The 20,164-nt window shown below is 40.1% G+C and overlaps 1 protein-coding gene across 8 annotated transcripts in view; it reads right to left on the reverse strand.

Annotated features, from left to right (window-relative positions):
• Positions 1-20,164, reverse strand: part of MYO9A (myosin IXA) — a 188,189-nt gene that overhangs the window by 99,687 nt on the left and 68,338 nt on the right. For 7 of the 8 annotated variants that reach the window (XM_054214436.1, XM_054214438.1, XM_054214433.1 and 4 more), the window contains exons 4-8: positions 18,425-18,487; positions 16,993-17,092; positions 14,189-14,245; positions 9,187-9,284; positions 6,454-6,580 (exon numbers count right to left, since the gene is read on the reverse strand). In XM_054214436.1, the coding sequence (XP_054070411.1) occupies positions 6,454-6,580; positions 9,187-9,284; positions 14,189-14,245; positions 16,993-17,092; positions 18,425-18,487 (445 nt within the window). The remainder of the gene's footprint in view (positions 1-6,453; positions 6,581-9,186; positions 9,285-14,188; positions 14,246-16,992; positions 17,093-18,424; positions 18,488-20,164) is intronic. The other variant, XM_054214434.1, reaches the window with a different exon arrangement.

A 20,164-nucleotide genomic window follows, 5' to 3' on the forward strand; every position in this document is an offset into this window, starting at 1 on the left:
TATAAATAAGTTAGATCTAAATACTTTGAGTTGTTGACTGCTCTTTCCTAAATTTCAAGGGTCAAAAAAGAAACTGTCAGTCTGGGTGACAATCTCTGAGCCTGGAGTCAGTAGCTATGGACTGATATGGAGACGACGTTGCTTGAAGAGCCACAGTGAAGTCTACAGAAGCTGCCTATCATAACCGAAGGACTCCACGTAGACACCAGACCCATTGAGAACATCTCTAATGAAGACTAGAAGTACCAAATCCACATTTCTGAAACCATACAAGGCCATATTTTTATCCCAGGGAAACCATTTCATTTACAATTTGACACAGACGATGGGAAACTTAGTGGTTTATGCACTTTGACTTACTCCTTTAACCCAATTAATTAGCAGGAAGAGCATGCAAAAAAGGCAGATGAACCTAAGAAATCTTGCAAACCACTGCAATAATGATGCTGTTCTGTACAGAAAGCTACTTCTCTCTACCAAAATACTGTCACAGGAGTCTCCCTGATAAACTCCAGCGCATTTTTATGTAAGTCACTTTCCCTGCAACACCCACTAATAAGAACTTGTTGCTGTGGCATGGAAAGCAGAAAACACCGTCACCTGTATATGACCTTCACCCACCAGCAAGTCCTATGTCATTGGAAACTGAATGTCAGCACCTTGAGGTTCATTTCGTTTATCCTCAGAAATACTGCAGAGCCACCAGTTATTATCATCGGATTTGGCCTTTCAAAAAAAACTGGGAAAAAAAAAATGATCTTCTGGTTTACCTGGAAATATGCAGTAAGTTTTCACATTTGGTTTCTATTCCTCTACATCCAGCAAAATGGCAATTTTTTAAAAACTTCATCTCTGCAGGCAAAACGTGGACGTTTTTCCAGCAGCTTGTGACTGAGGGACTGTGGGCTGCCCTCCCTCAGTTGAGCAGCTTGGAAGAAAAGTGAGTTTTACACCATCCGTTATCCCACACAAAGGAGGGATGCTGCGAATCCACAGCCAGCATGCTGGCTTTTTTTAATTATCAAAGGCAACAAGGCAGAGGGGTATCAGATGGTTACTAATCAAAACAGTCCAATGTAATATTCCGAAACAGCCTAAATGCTTCCAAGTCCCAGATTTGTCAGCAAACAAAGGGATTTTAAATGGTTTAAACAACTACCCGCACTGTCCCTCGCCATCCCCATCTGATGTTCACCCCGGTTTTCCCTTTTCCCTCTGCCCTCCTGATAGGTGAGACCTGCAAATGTGCTTCCTTCATCTCCAGACCTGCTGCGAGCTGATCCAGAGGGATCGCACCGAGTCATCTTCTCATACAAAAACATACTTGGCAAGGAAGGGACTGTAATCCCTGCATCTCCCTGGGTCTTCATCTGCAATTACCACCCAGTGGAGCTTGATCTTGATTGCTTCATCACCTCTGAGAGCCAACACCATGGGTACAGCCAAATTATCCTAACTTTCATTTAAGGTCACAGCTTGAAGGTAGCTGACTCCTGATGGCAACGAGGAACCCTAGGAGCTTTCCAAAGATAAACACTGCACGTGCCGATGACTAAGGACACCTGGTGCATGGAGATACTTGCAGCTTCCCCATCGCACACATCCTATGCTTCCTCCCCCACTAAGTATAAGACACTAAAATAGAGACAAAAAAACATCCCAGCAGATTAGCAAAGAGGAAAACACGATTTATTTCTTTAGTTCGTGCCCCAGGAGTTACACTTCTGTTACATTTCATGGATTCTTTGCTTTCTGGTGCTGAAGGTCAAGTCCTGCTTTCTCTGTCTTAAAAAAGCTACATGGCCTATAGGAGTTTATATCTTAATTACAGGGACAAAATACAGATTTAAGACTTCACTGCCACATGCAAGTCAAACCGACGCTGAGAGGGCTGGATGACTAGAGCTCTAAAAGCCAACGAAGGGTGACCAGCAATGCCGCCACGGCTATAAACATCAGCGGAGCACGGCAGGGAGCAGACAGCCGGCGGGCTCCCGCAAGGGCTGGGCTGCAGCCAAGGCAGGCGGAGATTGCTTCTCCAGTAACGCCAGGGTATTATGTTATAGCAGCTGAAGAAAAATGAACCATTTCCAGCTTGAGAGCAAGAAAACATCGTTTTTTGTCTTTCCTCCCATATTTGAGAAAGGGATTACAGCGTTGAGCGCTCGTTCCAAAGCTGCCTGGTGCGGAGTAACAGAAAACAAATTCAGATTTCTATCAGTTCTTGTAAAAGACCTGAACCTTTTCTTCAGACTTTCTTTCAAACAACCAGAAAGTTATCTGACTCAAGTTCTGGCTCAGAGCTTTGCATCCAATGAAGATGAAGATGTCCCTGCTCACTGCAGGAGGCTGGACTAGGTGATCTTTGGAGGTCCTTTCCAACCCAACCCATTCTATGATCCCCAAAACTTTGTCCAGAAAGTGGATGCAGAAGAAAAGGCTAGATGCAACCACTGGCTGCCTTGTAATCCTCACCTCCCTTTTGCTCCCCAATTACTTCCCAAGACGTTTATCACACAAGGAGCGTAACGTCTGTGGGATCCCTCTGGGAAGCTGAAGACAAATTTTAGTAGAAAAAGTACTCGAGCACATAAGTCTCCCAGGGAGGTAGACATTAGCTCCAAAAGCTTACATCATCAATGCGAAAAGAGATCTGGCAAAACTAACTTAGGACACCCGATAACTCATATTTATCTTTATTTGCATCGAGGTTGGTTACCTAAGCCTAAAAACTGAACATAAAACTGTTCCATTGAGCGAAGACAGAATTTGCCTTCCCTGCTCAATGCTCCATACACAGAAATGATTTCCCCTATTAGTAAATGTACACAATTACAATGTTCCTGCTCTTCTAATTGAAAAAAAGGTCTCTCAAGGTGAATAGACACTAGATGATTTCTAATAGATTGCTTTTGCTAATAAGCCCACAAATGAGCCTTTCCAGGCTTTTCCCCAGAAACACAAAAGTTTTCCCCAGTTTTACACAATCCTCCGCCACTTCTGCAAAGGACCCATGATATCTGCAGCGCTTGCACGGGACTCCACGTCTGCTCCATCCATCAGGCAGCCTTGACATCATGCTACGGCATGGTATTTCAGCAAAGTTTAAACAAAGGCCATGAAAAACCTGCCAAAAGCCTCCACATAATCCACACGCTATGTCTACTCTTGGAAAAAAAAAAATTAAATCAGGGAATCAGGGTCTTACTGTAAATGAAACAATGATCCACAGAGTCTGGCCAAAATCCTATATTGCAGTTTGCTTTTTCAACAAATGCTGCTCTGAGTGTTTTAATAAACCAAAAGCATACTGGACAGGGTTGTCAGTACCTAAGAAAAATCAAATCCGTCACAGATCATCATGTCCTCCCAGATTCCTTCAAAAAATCTGCACATTAGCTTCGTTTTTATAGGGATGCAAATCTCATTTTACAGAGGAAGGACAGTTGGTCAGGGTTGTTGCATGAACCGCGGCAGCAGGGAAATTCCCCCTGTTGTCCTTAGAGGCTCAGAAGCTCCAACATAAACCTGCTAAACTCAGGAGAATTTGGGCCAGACTCTCCTTCAGAGGGAGAAAACACCTTCACTTTGCCTAAATTTTTCATTTCAGCCAGGCTGTTGGTCCCTCTCCTCCCCATGAAGGCCACCGCCCCATCGGTGCTGCGTGGGAGGACCTCCGCAGCCCCTCTTCTTCGCTGCTCTCGGAGACGGCCAATTCAGCTCCTGCTTCTCAGAGCCTTTCCACCAAGTCCACTTGGATTTTTAATTCTCTTTTCCATTTCAAATCCTTGACTGAACAAATCCAGTGAGTCATTTAAGGGAAAAAAAAAAAAACCAAAACCCAAACACCCCCCTAATCTTTGCCTGCAAGTATCAGACCACATCAGAGCTGGTTTCTTGCATCATTTTGCTACGCTCAAGACTATCCCTTGCCAAGACCCCAGTGGCTGTATGAAGAGAAGTTAAACTATTTGTCAACTAATATTATTTTTATACTGCAATGATTTTTCAGTCTTAGTGAGTAATGCCAAGATCTAGAGAGGGGATTAATAACTTTTTCAAGCCAATTCATATTTTCAGCAACAATGGTGTGAAAAGCAAAACTGTATACAGTTTGGTGACCACACACAAAAAAAGTAATAAAAATAATTACTCGAATGAGACAAAATGCAAAGTGTCAAATGTTTCAAGAAATATTTTTGGTCTCTGGCTAAGAAGAATTCACCATACTTAATTTGGAGAGTTGTAAGTAGCTAACTAACAAATTAAGTGCAACGGATGCTCTTTGTGATGATGTTTCACCTGTTTGAACCCTTCAGCTCTCCTTTTTGGTCAAAATTGAGTAAGAATGACCAAAAAAAAAAATAAAAATCTATTCAGGTCTGCAAAGATTCAGGTCTGCAAAGACTGAGCATTTCAGAAAGAGAAACCAAGCCTCTCCTGAAAATGCGACTATAAAGCCAAATTATTGGCTTTATTTCAGCTGATTGGGGCGTGGGTCTATTGGAAACTTTACACTTGGAGGCAACCAATGTCTCCAATTCCATGGATAAATTACGATATAAATGCAACTTTAAGGACAAGCAACAGCACTTACCCAAACCCAGTGATGTATTTCACAAGATCATACCTCAGATCTGCACCGGCCTGATCTAATTAACAAGCAGTTTATGCTGTATACAGTCATTTACCTCGCAAAAGAATTACCAAGATGAACAGAAATCTGTCGCTTTGCTCAGCCACACCAGATTCTAGTGCTTTTTCAAGATGGTGAAGTTCAATATATATTTTTTTTATCTTTTTTTACATATTGTTGACACCATCTGCCAGCGAGCATGGTATCCATGCCCTGTGCTGTTACCAGACCATGGCACTCAGCCACCGTTAGATCTATAGGGCTCAACCAATGCATCGTTTCACATGTACATGTGCAACAAATAACCCGATACCTTACAGCATGCAGATGGTGCAGAAGAGTTTGTTTGCAGAGGAAAGCCAGGGCAAAGACCTAAAGCCTGGAACTTTTTCAGATCTCTAAGTCACTCTCTTATTCAAAGCTTTTTTTAAAAAACAATTACTTCTTAAATGACTTGGCGCTCTCGCTATGGTCATTTTTAACAGGGTAAGATCAACAACATTCGTCTCCAAACTCATATTTTCCTTCTGTTTATTTCTGCAATCTCCAAGACCAAGATGCAAAGAGCATCCAGCTGCTTATACCCATATTTTACAGAAGCTTTTCCCTCCCTAAATTCAAAGCATTAATGAAGTGCTATGAAAATCTGTGTGAGCCAATTCCCAGGTTCTTTAGGTAGTGAGATAGCACAACCATTATTTAAGGGAAGGAATGGGAAGAGCATCAGATGTACACAAAATTACAGGTTATCTTCTAACGCTATCATAAAATTAGCAAAAATTAACCTTCCACACAATCCAGCAAGTACAAAGGGATAAAGATAAAGATTGTTTTAAACAACTACAAGTATAACATTTCAGTATCCTTTGGAATTACGAGAGGTTTAGAGCATTTTGAGAAAAGTGAGACAGCAAGGAGAGCTGCTGGCCGCCTATATGAGGTTTTGCCCTCAGCTCTTGAACACTTAAGGCAAGCGCAGGACACAATGGCTCATAGAAATGAAGGCTTTTCTCACGAACAAAAAATGCCACAGCTCCATAACCTGCTCAGGCTAAGAGCAGCTCTCTAGTGCTTTTGTGCTGATTTACAGAATTGGAGCTGGCCCTGGGCCATCCAGGCTGAGGCACACAAACCCTTCCCAAATGATACTGGCACAACGGTGACTCACAAGAGGACAAAGCGCTGTCAGTACAGGGTCCTAAACAGTAGACAGCATCAAGATGTTCACAAAAGAACTAGATAAATGCATGGATAACAGGTCCATAAATGGCTACTAAAGCGATGAGATGCACCCTCCAGCACCTCTAATACAACCTTTGTGGATGCTGGCAGGGTACCAACAGGCAGCTAAATATGGTGAGCTCACTCAGCACCTACTCCGGCCACCACCTGAACCAGAAGAGTGGGCTGATGGTCCTACAATTCCTCCAATTTCTTATACAAATACTGGAACAGACATCAGAACCATTGGGGAATTTTGGTGAGGGAGCTGATGGCTGGCAGTTGAAGAAACTACTGCGTTGAACGGCAGGTTTTCGTTCCACCTAGAACTGGTTTGCAAGCTTTCAAATTGTAATCACAGAAATAGTATTTTCAGTCAATTACACCTGAAGCTGAAGATTAGAGGAAAAAACCCTACCATTAAAAACCTCATAAAAAAAAATATCTTTATAACTTTTCACCGCCAAACATGAACAGCCCATATTAATGGTAACACGAGAGAACTTACCCTTCAGCGAAACTGGAAATAAATTCTATTACAAACCAGAGGTGGCTCATTAGGTGTGAACATTACAGGATGGAAAGTGAAGGCTTACCTCCAGCAGGTCCGACACGATAGGTAGTATTTCAGGGTTACAAATATCAATGGAGTCATCCCGGTAAGTCTTCTTTTTGTAACGGATGTTACCCAGGTGTAGTATCGCCGACAAGAGAGAGAAAATTCTAAAGAAAATAGAGAGCAGTCATTTTCACTCAGTTGTTTTTTCTTAAAGCTAATGAAAAAGCAATCCACGTCCCCAAAAATCAAGTGCCATTTTCATGTTTGACTCATTCCTCTAATTTTCAATCCAAAGCAGTTTATGTCCCAAATCTCCAAATGTTTCCTCAAAAACAATGCTCAAATGAAACATCCAATTCACCTCACATAAAAAATATTTTCACTTAGTCAAGTACCAAACTTGCATTTTATGGCTTTCTTGAAAACTATTTAACTCATCAAAACCACGGTTACAAAATGACTCCCCATATTATAAGAAAAAAAGAAATCCTTGAGTAATCTAGATATCCAGATTAAATACCTATCAGGCAATTGCCTAAATTTAGGGGGAGACTGGACTCAGTCACGCAGGTGATCCTTCCCAGTCCCCTAGCACATGGATTTATCGCCTTCTCAGATCTAGTGCCGGGTGGAAAGCCTATACAAAAAAACATAAATGCTTTCATAATCTATAAGCAATTTGAGACAGAGAAAAGATGCTACACTTCAAGTAGATTTATGAAGCCAATTTTTTTATTTTTTATTTAATTTGATCACTTTTAAGTGATAGCCTCACTCCTCAAAAAAAAAAAAATCCTCTAAAAAAGTAGCTCTCAGACTATCGAGTCATGGCTGACTTCAGCAATAAACTCTGTTCCTATTTCTACACTCTCTGGGGGGCTAAAAATGAATGAAATCAAATTTGATTCCTGGCCATGCCATCAGCTTGTCTGGACAACACCTTCACCTCTCCAATCCGTCCTCCCTTATCTCTAAAATAGGGATACTGATTCCTTCTCGTGAATTACAAGGATACAATTCCAAATATTTCTCTTCTGTAACTGTTTCCACAAAGGTAAAACCCCATGATTTGCTATAAACAATCACTTATGAAAGCAAAGTAATACTTTAAATGTCCTTCCTTTTTATACTCAGCTGAAGGCAGTTACTTATTCTTGTTACAGTTCTACAAAGCCAAGCAGAATAAATTTGCTTGTATAGTGAAGAATCCACTATATTTTTTGACAAGCAAAATTCACTAGGAGAAATACAAGAACCTGTGTGCCAAGAAAAGTAAATCAAAAGCCTGAATTTGTTGTGACATCCAACTCTGCTCAGTCCTGACACTTACTGATTGCTGTACTCTGTCAATTAAATTCCCTTCCTGCACCCTAAACAGGCTTTAGAGAAACCTTGTCACTGATATGTGACTCTTGAAAGATAAGGAACCACACTGACATATAACATATTTACACTAGAAGTATGTATACTTGGGTTCATGCATGTGTGTGGAACAGACAGAGAAAAAACGGTCTTAATTTCCTAATCGATTGGTTACTAGTTAGAGATAAAGCATGAGCTTATTGAAAAAGATTCTCGGTTGGGTGAAAATTTCTTGTTGGAGCAGAAGGTGGGACAACGTCTCACAGTTAAGGGCTCGTAACTAGTGGCTCAGACACCTGTTAAAAGGCAAGAAAAATGGTGTTTAAAAAAACAGGAGGTAATCCACCCAGTTGGGAAAAAAAAAAAGCTCTATATTAGTATCTTAAATGTCATTTACCCAATGTGATGAATATGGTTTCAAGTGCCATTAGCACAGAGCAGTAATTCTCTGTTCCCACGTAACCTCCAGGATTTCAGACAGAAAGGAACCACGTTCACTAAATTATTGTTTGAACATTTTGACTTGAAAAAGCGCAAGATTTCTCATTGTGTTCCAGCTACTGATGTGCTTCTCAGCAGTACTTACAACATCAAATCCATACCCACTTTGAGGTAATTTTTTAAATATACATTTTTCTACGCCTGTTACTAACCTCAAGTAACGTATTTGTCAAATTCATTCAAATCTACTCAAGACTTGCAAGCCAAGGAACACCACCAGAAGAATTATTTTGTGGTTTCAGTTGGAGATGACCCTCTTGTCAAGCATGTAATTGCTTACAGTCAGAGGAAGGCGGTACTGCAACCCAACTAAGTCATCCAGTTTGTCAACCAGTACTTCCAGTGAATTTATGAAGGAAGGCCAGTTGGAAATGGGTCTACAGAACCGGCAATTGCATGCAAAGGATTAAGTATGATGACTAATAATTAGAATTTCTGATTAAATCAGGATCTGGATTCATAACGTGCAGAGTAAGGCATGACTATTCATGAACAATTGAAAAATACTTCCAGGTGCCAACTTCATGCCAACGCTCTATTTGCATAAAGAGAATCATTAACTACAGTAACGATGGGCATATTTTGTTTATATCTTTAAATTTTGGGTTGGGTTGAAGGGACCTTCAAAGATCATCTAGTCCAACCCCCTACCATGGGCAGGGACATCTTCCACTAGACCAGGTTGCTCAAAGCTTCACCCAACCTGACCGTGAACACTTCCAATGACGGAGCATCCACAGCTTCTCTGGGCAACCTCTTCCAGTGTCTTACCAATTATTCCTTCTCAGCAGCCCAATGCGTTACGTAGAGCACAACAATTATGTTAGCCCAAGTCAGGCCAATTTGATTATGAAGGCGATATTAGTTAACATAATCTCCAAGCTATCAATAGGGAAAATAAACTCACTGTCTGCGAGTCTTGGGAAGAAACCCCACCATCTCCATGGCTAGTTGTAATCGCTCAAAGTCATGCTTCAAGTCCTCCCCTTCCACGGAAAAGCAGTCCTGGTGGGTTCAAATAGGAAGATTAAACATTCAAAGAAATTAAGATCAGAACAGGTGCGGATGGCCAAGTCAACACTTCACAAATGTCATTTAGTGATCTCCACGCCTTTTATCAGCAACTGGAACATTTCCAATCTGGCACTAGAAAATGAGATATCCAGGAGGCCCCACTGACACTACGGGGAATAACTGGCGAATTACCCCTGACACCCAGCCCAGGGACAGGGGGACTGACAGCACCATAGCAGATACAGCAAGAAACACATATGCAATACGATGAAAGACCAGGATTAGCTCCAGTGGTAAGGCAGAATTTTTCTTCTTAAATATTAGAAAGCGTACGCACAATTAAAAGCTTGATTTTTTTAAAAAAAATATTCTTTTTTAAAGTTTGATTTTTTACTATTTTATTATTTTTTTTAAATCAAGCTGTTTAGGAGAATCTGCTTCTGCAAGGACTTTATGGAAAACCAGAGTGCAAATTTCATTACAATAATTATTTATTGTATGCACAAACATTTTTCTGTATACTGTGTTTTATCCAGAGTGGCGAGATGGGCTTTCACCGGACCCTACATCTCCACCACAATTGCCTTGGTTTGAAGAGCCTGGACCTCAGAGAGGACTACATTGGCATACCTCTTCCAAAACAACATTTTTGGCTACTTTTTCCTGCAGATCCTTCCTATTTCCTCGGCTTAACCTCTAACGCAAGAGGTGAGTCGCACCATTCTAACAGTACAGTGAGAGTTTGTCAATGTGCAACAACTAGCATAAAAAAGGACGTGAATTAACAACGAGGTGAAATATGTTACACATTTAAAGGCAGTTTATTCCACATTAAATCCTGGTCCATTAGGAAAGAGGGAGAATGCAGTTTTAAAATAGAATTCGCATAATTTTATGTAAAATATCAGTAAATTAAATCCTGCATAGGAAAGGGGAAGCTTTAAATATATTTTTCACTAACTGTATTCTAACTACCAACAAGTTTTCTAAAAATGTAAGCATTGAGGGAATTTGAAATCCACTACATTTTATATTTTTTGTAAACTAATCTGTCTGAACTGTTTAGTTTTTCAGATTATTCCCAACCTGATGAGTGTCACTGATACGTTCAGAGAAATCCGATGACATTCTAGACCCAACTTATATTGTCCTGCACTGATATTGAGGGAACATGGCTAAATTAATGCTCCTTAAATGAATATATAAAGTACTAATGCCAAATTCCTTTTGCCTTGGCTCACCTTGGGCCGCCGCATGGATTATCAATTATTCTCTCTCACTTTGTAGCCTGTACTTAATACTTTTTCCCATTGTTGCCTATGAAGACTCCCAATCTCTGAATCAAAATTATTTTATTGTGCATCACACAATACAGTGTTGTCTTAAACCTCAGAATATTTTTACTAACCCTTAAATAGAGACTTTCTACCGTTAATCCAGGTACGTTAAGTAACAATTATAACTGCAGTTGCAGTGACAATTAATTAAGCAGCTGTATCCACACAGGTTTTTTTGGTCATTTGTCTGTAAATCATATTTACCACATAAGAAAGTCTGCACAAATTTTGCACCAATAGTTCTGAAATTCTGCGCTAAACGGGGTTACGTGAACAGTACAGTGAATGTTATTAAATGGGTACCAAGTAGTCACAGTATGATGAGTGTTACTTGCAAAGCCACTCGTACTCATTTATAGAGTACATAGAATAAATCATAAAGACAGAATATACAGAATGAAGCTATTTTAGAGTATCAGCTTTGTGTCTTACAGCACATATCCGCATTTAAAGCCTCACAACTGTATGAGTCATACGATCTTCATCCCACTCCATAGCATCATTACAGCAATAGCTACTGATTATAGGGGGGAATTCTTATTTAAGATATTTATTTCAACATAGGAGACCAGTCACACACAATGCCTTGTCCCCTCGACCAAAAGCTAGAAAAGTTCCACTGGACAAGAAAACTGGAAGTTTTTCATCAGTGCTCCTCAGGGACAACAACTGAATACTGCAGGACAAAGTGAATTTAGAGATGTTGAACTGTAAGACCATTTAAAACCATGCACAGCATCAATGAATGTGGGGTTTTAAATTTAACAAGAAAGTAACATGCCTGCATGGTCTTAGGAAATACTCATTACAAAAATGACACTTCCACCTTTTATTAATAGCGATTGAAAATTACCCTTTAAGAGATGTATAAGGTGTTTGTCTGCATATCATAGAATCATAGCATGTATTGGGTGTGCAGGGACCTCTGAAGATCATCTAGTCCAACCCCCCTGCAGTCAGTAGGGACATCTTCAACTAGATCAGGTTGCTCAGAGCATCATCCAGCCTGGCCTTGAACATCTCCAGGAGTGGGGCCTCCACCACCTCTCTGGGCAACCTGGGCCAGTGTCTCACCACCCTCATTGGAAAGAACGTCTTCCTAATGTCTAATCTAAACCTGCCCCGCTCTAGTTTATAACCATTGCCCCTCGTCCTATCACTACATGCCCTTGCAAACAAGAAAGCTGGGGAAGGGCTGTAGGCCCCCTTCAGGTACTGGAAGGCTGCTATAAGGTCTCCCTGGAGCCTTCTCTTCTCCAGGCTGAACACCCCCAACTCTCTCAGCCTGTCCTCACAGCAGAGGGGCTCCAGCCCTCAGATCATCTTTGTGGTCTCCTCTGGCCCCGCTCCAACAGGTCCATGTCCTTCTTGTGCTGAAGGCTCCAGAGCCCTATATATAATATATATTATCCAAAGGAATGCAACAAAGACATCTGCACTATATATCAGTAAGATCAGCAGGCATCAGCAAGGCAATTATTTATACCATAAAATATCAGGATAAGAAGTTGTCCCTCCTAAATTCAAACCTTGGCCAACTGGCTTCCTCGGCCACTACACCTACGATGAGGAGTACCTGCAGAAGTTTTCACACCCACCACGGTGGGACCTGGAGTCTGCAGGACAATAATATACCCACAAATTCTGCATATAAATCTTTTTAAAAACAGATTCCAGGAGACGATTTCTGTCATATTCCAGGAGAACTCCACATTCCAGGAGATGATTTCATTTTGTGGCATCATTCATCCAAAATTAAGTCACAAGTCAACAGCAAAATTCCATAGACGACTAAGAAGTAGCACAATCTACGCCAACGGCAATTTAATTACTGATTTACATAACAATTGCCAAACTCATTAATCCGCATGGAAAGGCCTTTTGCAAATTATCTGCTTAAAAGCCAATGTTGTCTGTAGTGTTTCATCTCTGTGCTGTTTTTTAAAAGGATAAGAATTATACAAAAAAAGGAGTTTCCTTGATACTGGGGCAGACAAGCATTACGAAGTCCATGGTCACAGACCAAACTTGTCATTAATATTCTGCCAGGGCAATTAGTTTCCCAGCAAAAGTGAGTCCCCTGCTTACTGTCGTTACATTGAAGCAATCCGTAGATTTCCATGGAAAGCTGAAAGAAGATATAATATATAGGGTTTCTTTATAAACCGGACATCTGCAGTGGGTTGAGTCTGTGGTTACGGGGAGAGATCCAGGGTATGTTTAAGAGTGAGTCATCAACTGAAGCAAAGATGTGATTTACCACAAACATCACAGAAAACAATCCTGAGCAAAATAAAATACCAGATAAATAGCCAAATTGTAACGGCACGCGGCTTTGCTGTAACATGGTAAGTCCCAAGCTCCTGAGCTGGCAGGGCATTATCGGCCCCTCCAGGAAAAGGTGGCAAATCTGGGGTTTGTTTTAATTTTAATTCCTCCACTAAATTGTCCTTACCCATTCCTTAGGCAATTAAGGTCTTTGCAACATAGTACAGTGTACTAAGGTATATAGAAAAGCAGCTGCCCTTCTTCACTCCTTGCTCTTGTAGGATCTCTAAGGATGCTCATGTGTTAAGGGTGTTGATGTATTAAAGATGTCAATACAATATTCAACATTTTTAAACCTTGACGGGTTAGACTCCCCTCCCCCTCCTCCTCTCCTAAGGATTTTACAGCCAAAATCTTGCTGTTAAGATGCTTATTTAGCCTGAGTGAAACCCAGCTCTTTCACAGATTACCTCTTACCCTTCCAGATGCATCAACTAGAGTTCGGCAACCATTAAGGACGCAGCAAAATTATCAGGAACAACATGCAGTTGAAACATGCTTCCCCATGCAAGATGAAACCAACAGAGACCATCACAGGACACACAGACACCCAAAGCACGTTGCCAACTGGAGCCACTGCCTCCGACTCCGTTGCACAGGAGAAACTTGGGAAGGGGGAGAAGCTTCACCGTTCCCTTTTTTGGGTCAATCCATTTGAAAACGATGAACATGTCAGCAGAACTATTTTAGGAGAAGGAATTGGTTTTGCATGCTGAATAATATCAGGATTTTATTTTCTCGCAGATGTTTTGCGGGGAATGATTTTGATTTTGTCTTTTTTTCCCCTGGAAGCTGGAGAGCAGATACGCTGCTACAACCATCACACACTGATGCATCTCTCAGGGATTCAAGAGACTGATTTGCTGTTTTATCAGAAAGGAATTTCAATTTTCACATTGCTGCAGCATCACATTTTCCATAAATCATCATGTATTAGATCAAGAAGGAACAAAAAAACCTCTTAGTTTGCTAAAACTAGATGACCATCTCCAACTGTTGACGAAGCTTTCCAGATGGAAGGAACCAAAAAAGGGCACGGGAAAACACATCTCTATTGTCATGAGCTAATACATAAGCGACACCACTGCAGGGCAGAGAGAGGGAGAGGGTAATTAATAGGTTAAACTTAATTTGGCTTCGTTTTCTGCTCAGGTCTTGGTGCCCCTAACAAATTCAAGTGAGCAGCAGCCCTGCACCAGCAACACAGAAGACGCGGGGACTCGTACTGACCGGCTCAGAGTCATAGCAATAATCATCCCAGCTCTCTCTGAGGGGTTTCTTTGTCATCTGAAAGCAAGGCAGAGCGGGTTAAGTAACGTTCAGACCAAAAATAACTCCCACTACCTGTTCCTTAACCAGGGCAGCAATGTCGAGTTTCCAAGGAAAATAAATGTTGTTATTCTGCATAGTCATTCCTTATTTTAATTATTATTTTTAAGGTAAGATTTCTAGCGCTTTTGCATTTATGACACTCTGATTCCTCCTTACAGTGTTTTCAAGACTTATGCAATAAGTTTAGTGGATTTTAAGATCTTTTCTTTTTCTCCACAGTTGGAGAAAGCTTTGGTTTACCTGGAGCTGAAGAGCTATTGATGGAAAAATCACACTGAAAAGCAGATTTTTTTGTTTCTACTCTCAACCCCTGCTCTAGACACACATAAATGTTGCAAAAGTGCGATTTTCCGACCAATTAGAAAGCAACATCTTTTTAGGAATTTGTATCTTTTTCCAATCAGACAGAGATGGAGTTGAGAGAAGTCAAAGTACATGTCAGTGACCAGTCCCGAGAGGAAGAGACGCATGGCACCAGAGCTCCTGAGGAACTTAAAATAAGGATGGAATCCTGCAAATCAATAATTTTAAAATGGATAAATGTGAATAACCAGCACAAGTTGCAGGGTATGCAATGGTCGGTATACCTGCCTTTGGTATGAGACATGGAGAAGTCATCCAAACTCAGAGGATAGTTTAAGTGAATTTGCTTTCAAAAAAGATTAAAAATCTATTTTTTTCCAAACCTGCTCTGTGCATTTACAGATCAACAAAATAACAGCACAATTTGGTGAAATAGCTGAATAGATTATTTCTCATCTGCAATGTAAAATGCATGTCTGTTTTGCATAACACAACGTGAGCTGAGGAACCTGGGAGAACGAAAATAATGCTTGACTCAAGGACTGAGTCAGTCCTTGACTTAAGGGGTCTGGTTCAATATTTTATAGCTTTTCAATTTTAATATTTAATTTTTAGTTAAACACTTGGTTTCATTTCTGAACCTGTTCTTTTTCCTTTTAGAAAGGCAGGGATTTCTCTAGGACACATTTAAGAAGCTACTGTAAATCCTCAAGGGACATTTTATAATTTTCCCCTTTTATCCTTCCCAAGTTTCTTCTCCCATTCCTCCGCTACCTGTTTTTCCTTTTTTCTCCTTATTTTCCTTTTTCCCCTTTGCCTACAGGGCACAGGAAAGCTGTTACTACACTGTCAGAAAGCTTTAATATGGAACAATGCCCTAAACACATCTAAAGGAGCCTTTTTCCCATAGTTGTCAGTGTTAAATTGTCTCTCTAAGACTAATCCTAATTACTAAAAATTTAAAAAATTATTATAATAAAAACTCTAAAAATTCAGACTGTCACTATTGTCCATATGCTGTGTTCAGGCAAGTCCAGGGTCTGCTTCCCTGATCCACTGGACCTGCCTCAGCATCTTTCTCCAGCCTACTTGCCCAACACCATAATTTAGAGTAAAAGAAACATTTCAACCTAAATTATTGGATTCCTACTAGTTCTACACACTACATACCATTGAATTTACTTTATTATACATTGAATTTTACTTTAAATACTAAAAGGGTTATTAAAAAAAAAGAAGGACTGTAATTAAAAGCGATGTTTTCAATTAACATAAAACTACCGGATTGCCCAACAAAATCCGAGAATCTGACAAAACATTCAATCCAAACGATCTTGGCACTTTCCCGCTGCAAAACGGCAGCACAGATGGTGGTGAAGATCACACCACGTTCCCCAACTAATGCCTGAGGCACAAAGGCAGCGAGCAAAAATCCTCCAGCTCTTAATATGGTACTCATTTGTGTGAATTTCCTGATCCTGCTAAGAGTGGGTGGGAGTCGTTAATATTACAACAGATTTGGGCTTTGATAGCCCACGTTAAAAAAAATCTTTAAAAAGCCCTGGGTAATTGAGACATATTCCAGAGTTAAATTATATTTCTAGAAAGACTGAAGGGTTGCACTGCGCATACAAGTTTCTCTCCAGCTTGTGCGTTAAACCACTCTTTATTGCTAAACATATTTCAGCCCTAAGAAAATTGCCATTAGTCAAAATCAACGTATAACCGAAATACTCTTCCACGTATTCCTACTCTTTTTTTTTTTTTGTCAGCGAAAAGCAGTAAAGTCCCCATTCACAAAGATCAGTGGACAATTGCATCTTAAATATCTGAAGTAAATCAGATTTTCCAAAGCATGAGTTTATTTGGCCATTGGTAATAACTCACTTATTATTAATTCACACATTTTCAATGGTTGCTGTGGGGTTTTTTATATTAAACTTATTATATTGTTAAATTCAAAGGATCATGCTAACAGCCAGCCACGAAGCTACAGAATTAGGACTACCTCATGCAAGGCATTATATCCTGAAGAGATACAAGTATCACACATTTTCCCCTTTCCTCCTACTCAGCAGACAGATGTTAATGAGCAAATGGCATTCACACACATAACAAGTAAATTATTGCTGTTTCTCCCTTCCACAATTAAAACCACAATATATTTAACATATCCCAGATAGGGAACAAACCCAGAAAATACTGATTTTTCTTTTTTTTTTTTCCATATTATCAGGTGTTCAGATTGCCAATGCAGAATTATTTTCAATGATGGAAGGCTGCTCGTAGAGCACTAAGACAACCCACTTTTATTACCCCACACATTTTCTTTATTAGCATTAAATATCAGCAGTAGAAAAGGCAAGACCGTGTATTGTATTCCTGTATAGTATTCCCACCTGGTTGAGGTAATGATATTCCTCAGGCTGCTTCAGATGAAATGCTGATCTCTCTTCCTCGCTCGCTCCTGCCAGGAGGTAATAAAATACATGGTAGTTCCTGGTGACAAATGAAAAGGAAAAAAAGAAGTTAGACTTCAAAACAAGGAGCAGCATTAAGCAGAGAAGCGCATGTAAACTTCATAACCTGATTTTCCAGCTTCCAAACTCAGACCTGAACACTGCTTAGAGATGTCCCGTACCCACTTTGCAGCAATGTAAAAGATTAAATTGAGTAATGGAGAACGAAATCCTTTTCCATCCAAGAACATCCACTGCCCCAGAATATACTTAAAGAATTCCTAGCCGACATCGTCACGTTCTCCTCCAGAAACATGTGCAATCCCTACATACTTATTAGAATCAAAACAACACATTTCCTTGCGATGCAGAAATTATTATTTTTAATACTTTATTGCCATTGAAGAGGTAAGGACTTTGCAGTTGCAGTTCTGTAAGATAGAATGGAAAAATCTTCAATTTTTATGGCTACTCAAATATTCAAAATACTTGCATATTACTAATACTAAAAACACCCCAAGTGACACTCATCTGTTTTGCTTCAAGACAACTCTAACATGGATTAACGCTAAGAGCTTAGCCGTATTTCTAAAATTAAAACTTTGCTTTTAGGTTGGATGTTTTCCAAGAGGAACCACATTTAATCATCCTGCAACACCCAAGAGTACATTTGTCAAGGCTGTAGGAGCTGTTTAACTTCGGGATCAGCCCATGAGCACTCACGAAAACTTCTCGCACAACGTCTGTCTCAAAAGGGAAACACAGACAGAAGTTCCAAGAGTTGGAAGATAACTAGAAGCAGCAAATTTATTTAAAATCAGAGTAACAATTAATGAGAGAGGAGTATGTAACAAATAATATGTTGCAATTAGGAAAGAACAATTTGCTTAAATTTGGTGTCTATATAATTTTAGCTTTTTCTAGAGGTCCTTCTGATGGCTTTAATGTGTTAAGAACTGTAAAACAGAACTAAAATACCACCTTCCTCCCAATCCCCTAAATTAGATACTAAATAGCTTACAAATTGCACAAGAAAACAAATGGTACATAATAATCCATATGACGTGAATCACAAACACAAAGGAAAATCATGGCGGGGGCTTGGAACTAGATGATCTTTAAGGTCACTTCCAACTCTACCCATTCTATGATTCTATGAAAAAAATTCTATGACTTTATTTTCCCTGGGTAGTACATTCCTCCCTAAACAGCAAGATATAAAATGCATCATTTCTCTTTGAAGCCCAGGGTTAGGAGCATGAAAATCCTGATTGGCAGTTCCAGCTCAAAGAGGGGTTTACGCTTTCTGTGCTGTGCCATCGGCATGTATAGAAGTCAAAACCAACCCCGTAAGCAAAATATGGGCACCTACCGTTCATTGTGCTCCTGATAGACTAGTCTTGATTTCTCCAGGAGGTACTTTTCAACATAAGCTCTGGAAGGAAAAAATAAAAGCGTTATTCATTGACCCAACATTCAACTTAAATGAACACAGCTTTACCAGGACTTTTCAGTCTTAGTACGCACAAAAAAAGAAAAAAAATTTCAGCCTTGTTTCACTTAGTTATATAAATTTCTTCCTAGGCAGAACAAGCCCAATATTATGTTTGGCTTTTGAGGTTTTTTTGGTTTGATACAAAGCCAACACTAACTTGGATATGAAAAACACGATCTCAGATGCGTTAGCCTATGGGCAGGGAGCACAGGGGGAAATTTTGACAGCAAGGAAGAATCTCAGATACTTATTTAATCCAAAGCCAGCAATATAAAATTGCTTGCAGACCAAGATTTGTGCCCACAAGAAATATATCTGGGTGCAAAAGTTTGCAAGATCAGATTCAGCTGCAGAATCAGTCTCCAAATCACCATTCCCTCTTCCAGAGGAGCCACTTCTCGACAAAAACTCAGGCTATTAACTTGTGGCTACAGTCAGAAAATAAACAATTGCAAAAGCTCCTTATTGGAGTTTACATTTTATCCTAAGAGACTCCACAATAAACATGTTTGATTTACATACTAAATACTTTTTTCAAGCTTGTCGAGCTAAAACAAGCTTCGACAGGTTTTTTCTTCCAAACAATACTAACCAGTAATGATAGGGATTTAGAAACCGGAGTTAGAATTGGCAATTTTGATGATGTAGCCGTGCTTTTCCAGCTACAGACGCCCAGTGACGTGGCACCAACATGAGCAGCCATGTCTGAAACGGGAAACCCAATGAACCTTGGGCATGGGAGGATGCGGAGGTGACTCTACACTTGCTTCTCCACCATAGTCTCCAGCTGGGGAAGACAGAACTATTTATTACTCGCATCTCAGTAATTGTCCCCTTTTTTCACTAAAAAATAATATGAAATAAATCATTTGGATGTGCTGCAGAGGTTTTGTGACAACTCTTAGGAGACACTACTGGAAATGGCATATCCAGCCCCCTATGGGATGATCCTGCTGGATAGGAGGAGTAAAGAAAGACAAAGAGCGAAGCAGTGTTATTCCTCTGTATGATGTGCACCAAAAAGGTTAACTCTTGTTCATTCCCTGCAAGGAGGCTGAGAACAGTCTATAGATGTTCCTCACCAATAGGCTTTTTTTGTATCCCCATTCTAACCTGAAACCAACTTCTCCTTCCCAAGCCATTCCATAAATTCACTGCAGGCTCAGTGACGAGATGAGCGAAAAAGGAATCAGACTGTCCCAGATCCCACTCCCAGCCCTGGGGAGCTGCTGTACGACAACCTGCATCACCTCCACCCCCCTTGACTTTTCATCCCTTCCCCTGTGTTTTCTGCTCTTCTTATAGACCCCCCCCAAAATAAAATCACTCTCATGCAGTAATTGAGGTTGGAAAGGTCTTCTAGAGGTCATCTGGTCCAAACCACTATTTAAATCAGGGCAAATTATTTGACGTTTATTTTTATTTTTTAATCTTTTTTTGTAGACGCAAGTAAAATGCTGGTTTTGGTTAAGATACTCTTTGCTTAGTGCAAAGGTCTTAACAAAAACATGTCCCAGGAAGAACATACATTCCCTCTTGTATTAGGATAGTGAAAATGAAAACCAATTTAAATATAAAAAAGCAGACATCTCCAAATGTTTTCTTTTTATTTACTGT

Source organism: Rissa tridactyla, chromosome 9 (assembly GCF_028500815.1).
Source record: "Rissa tridactyla isolate bRisTri1 chromosome 9, bRisTri1.patW.cur.20221130, whole genome shotgun sequence".
Classification (NCBI taxonomy): Eukaryota; Metazoa; Chordata; class Aves; order Charadriiformes; family Laridae; genus Rissa; species Rissa tridactyla.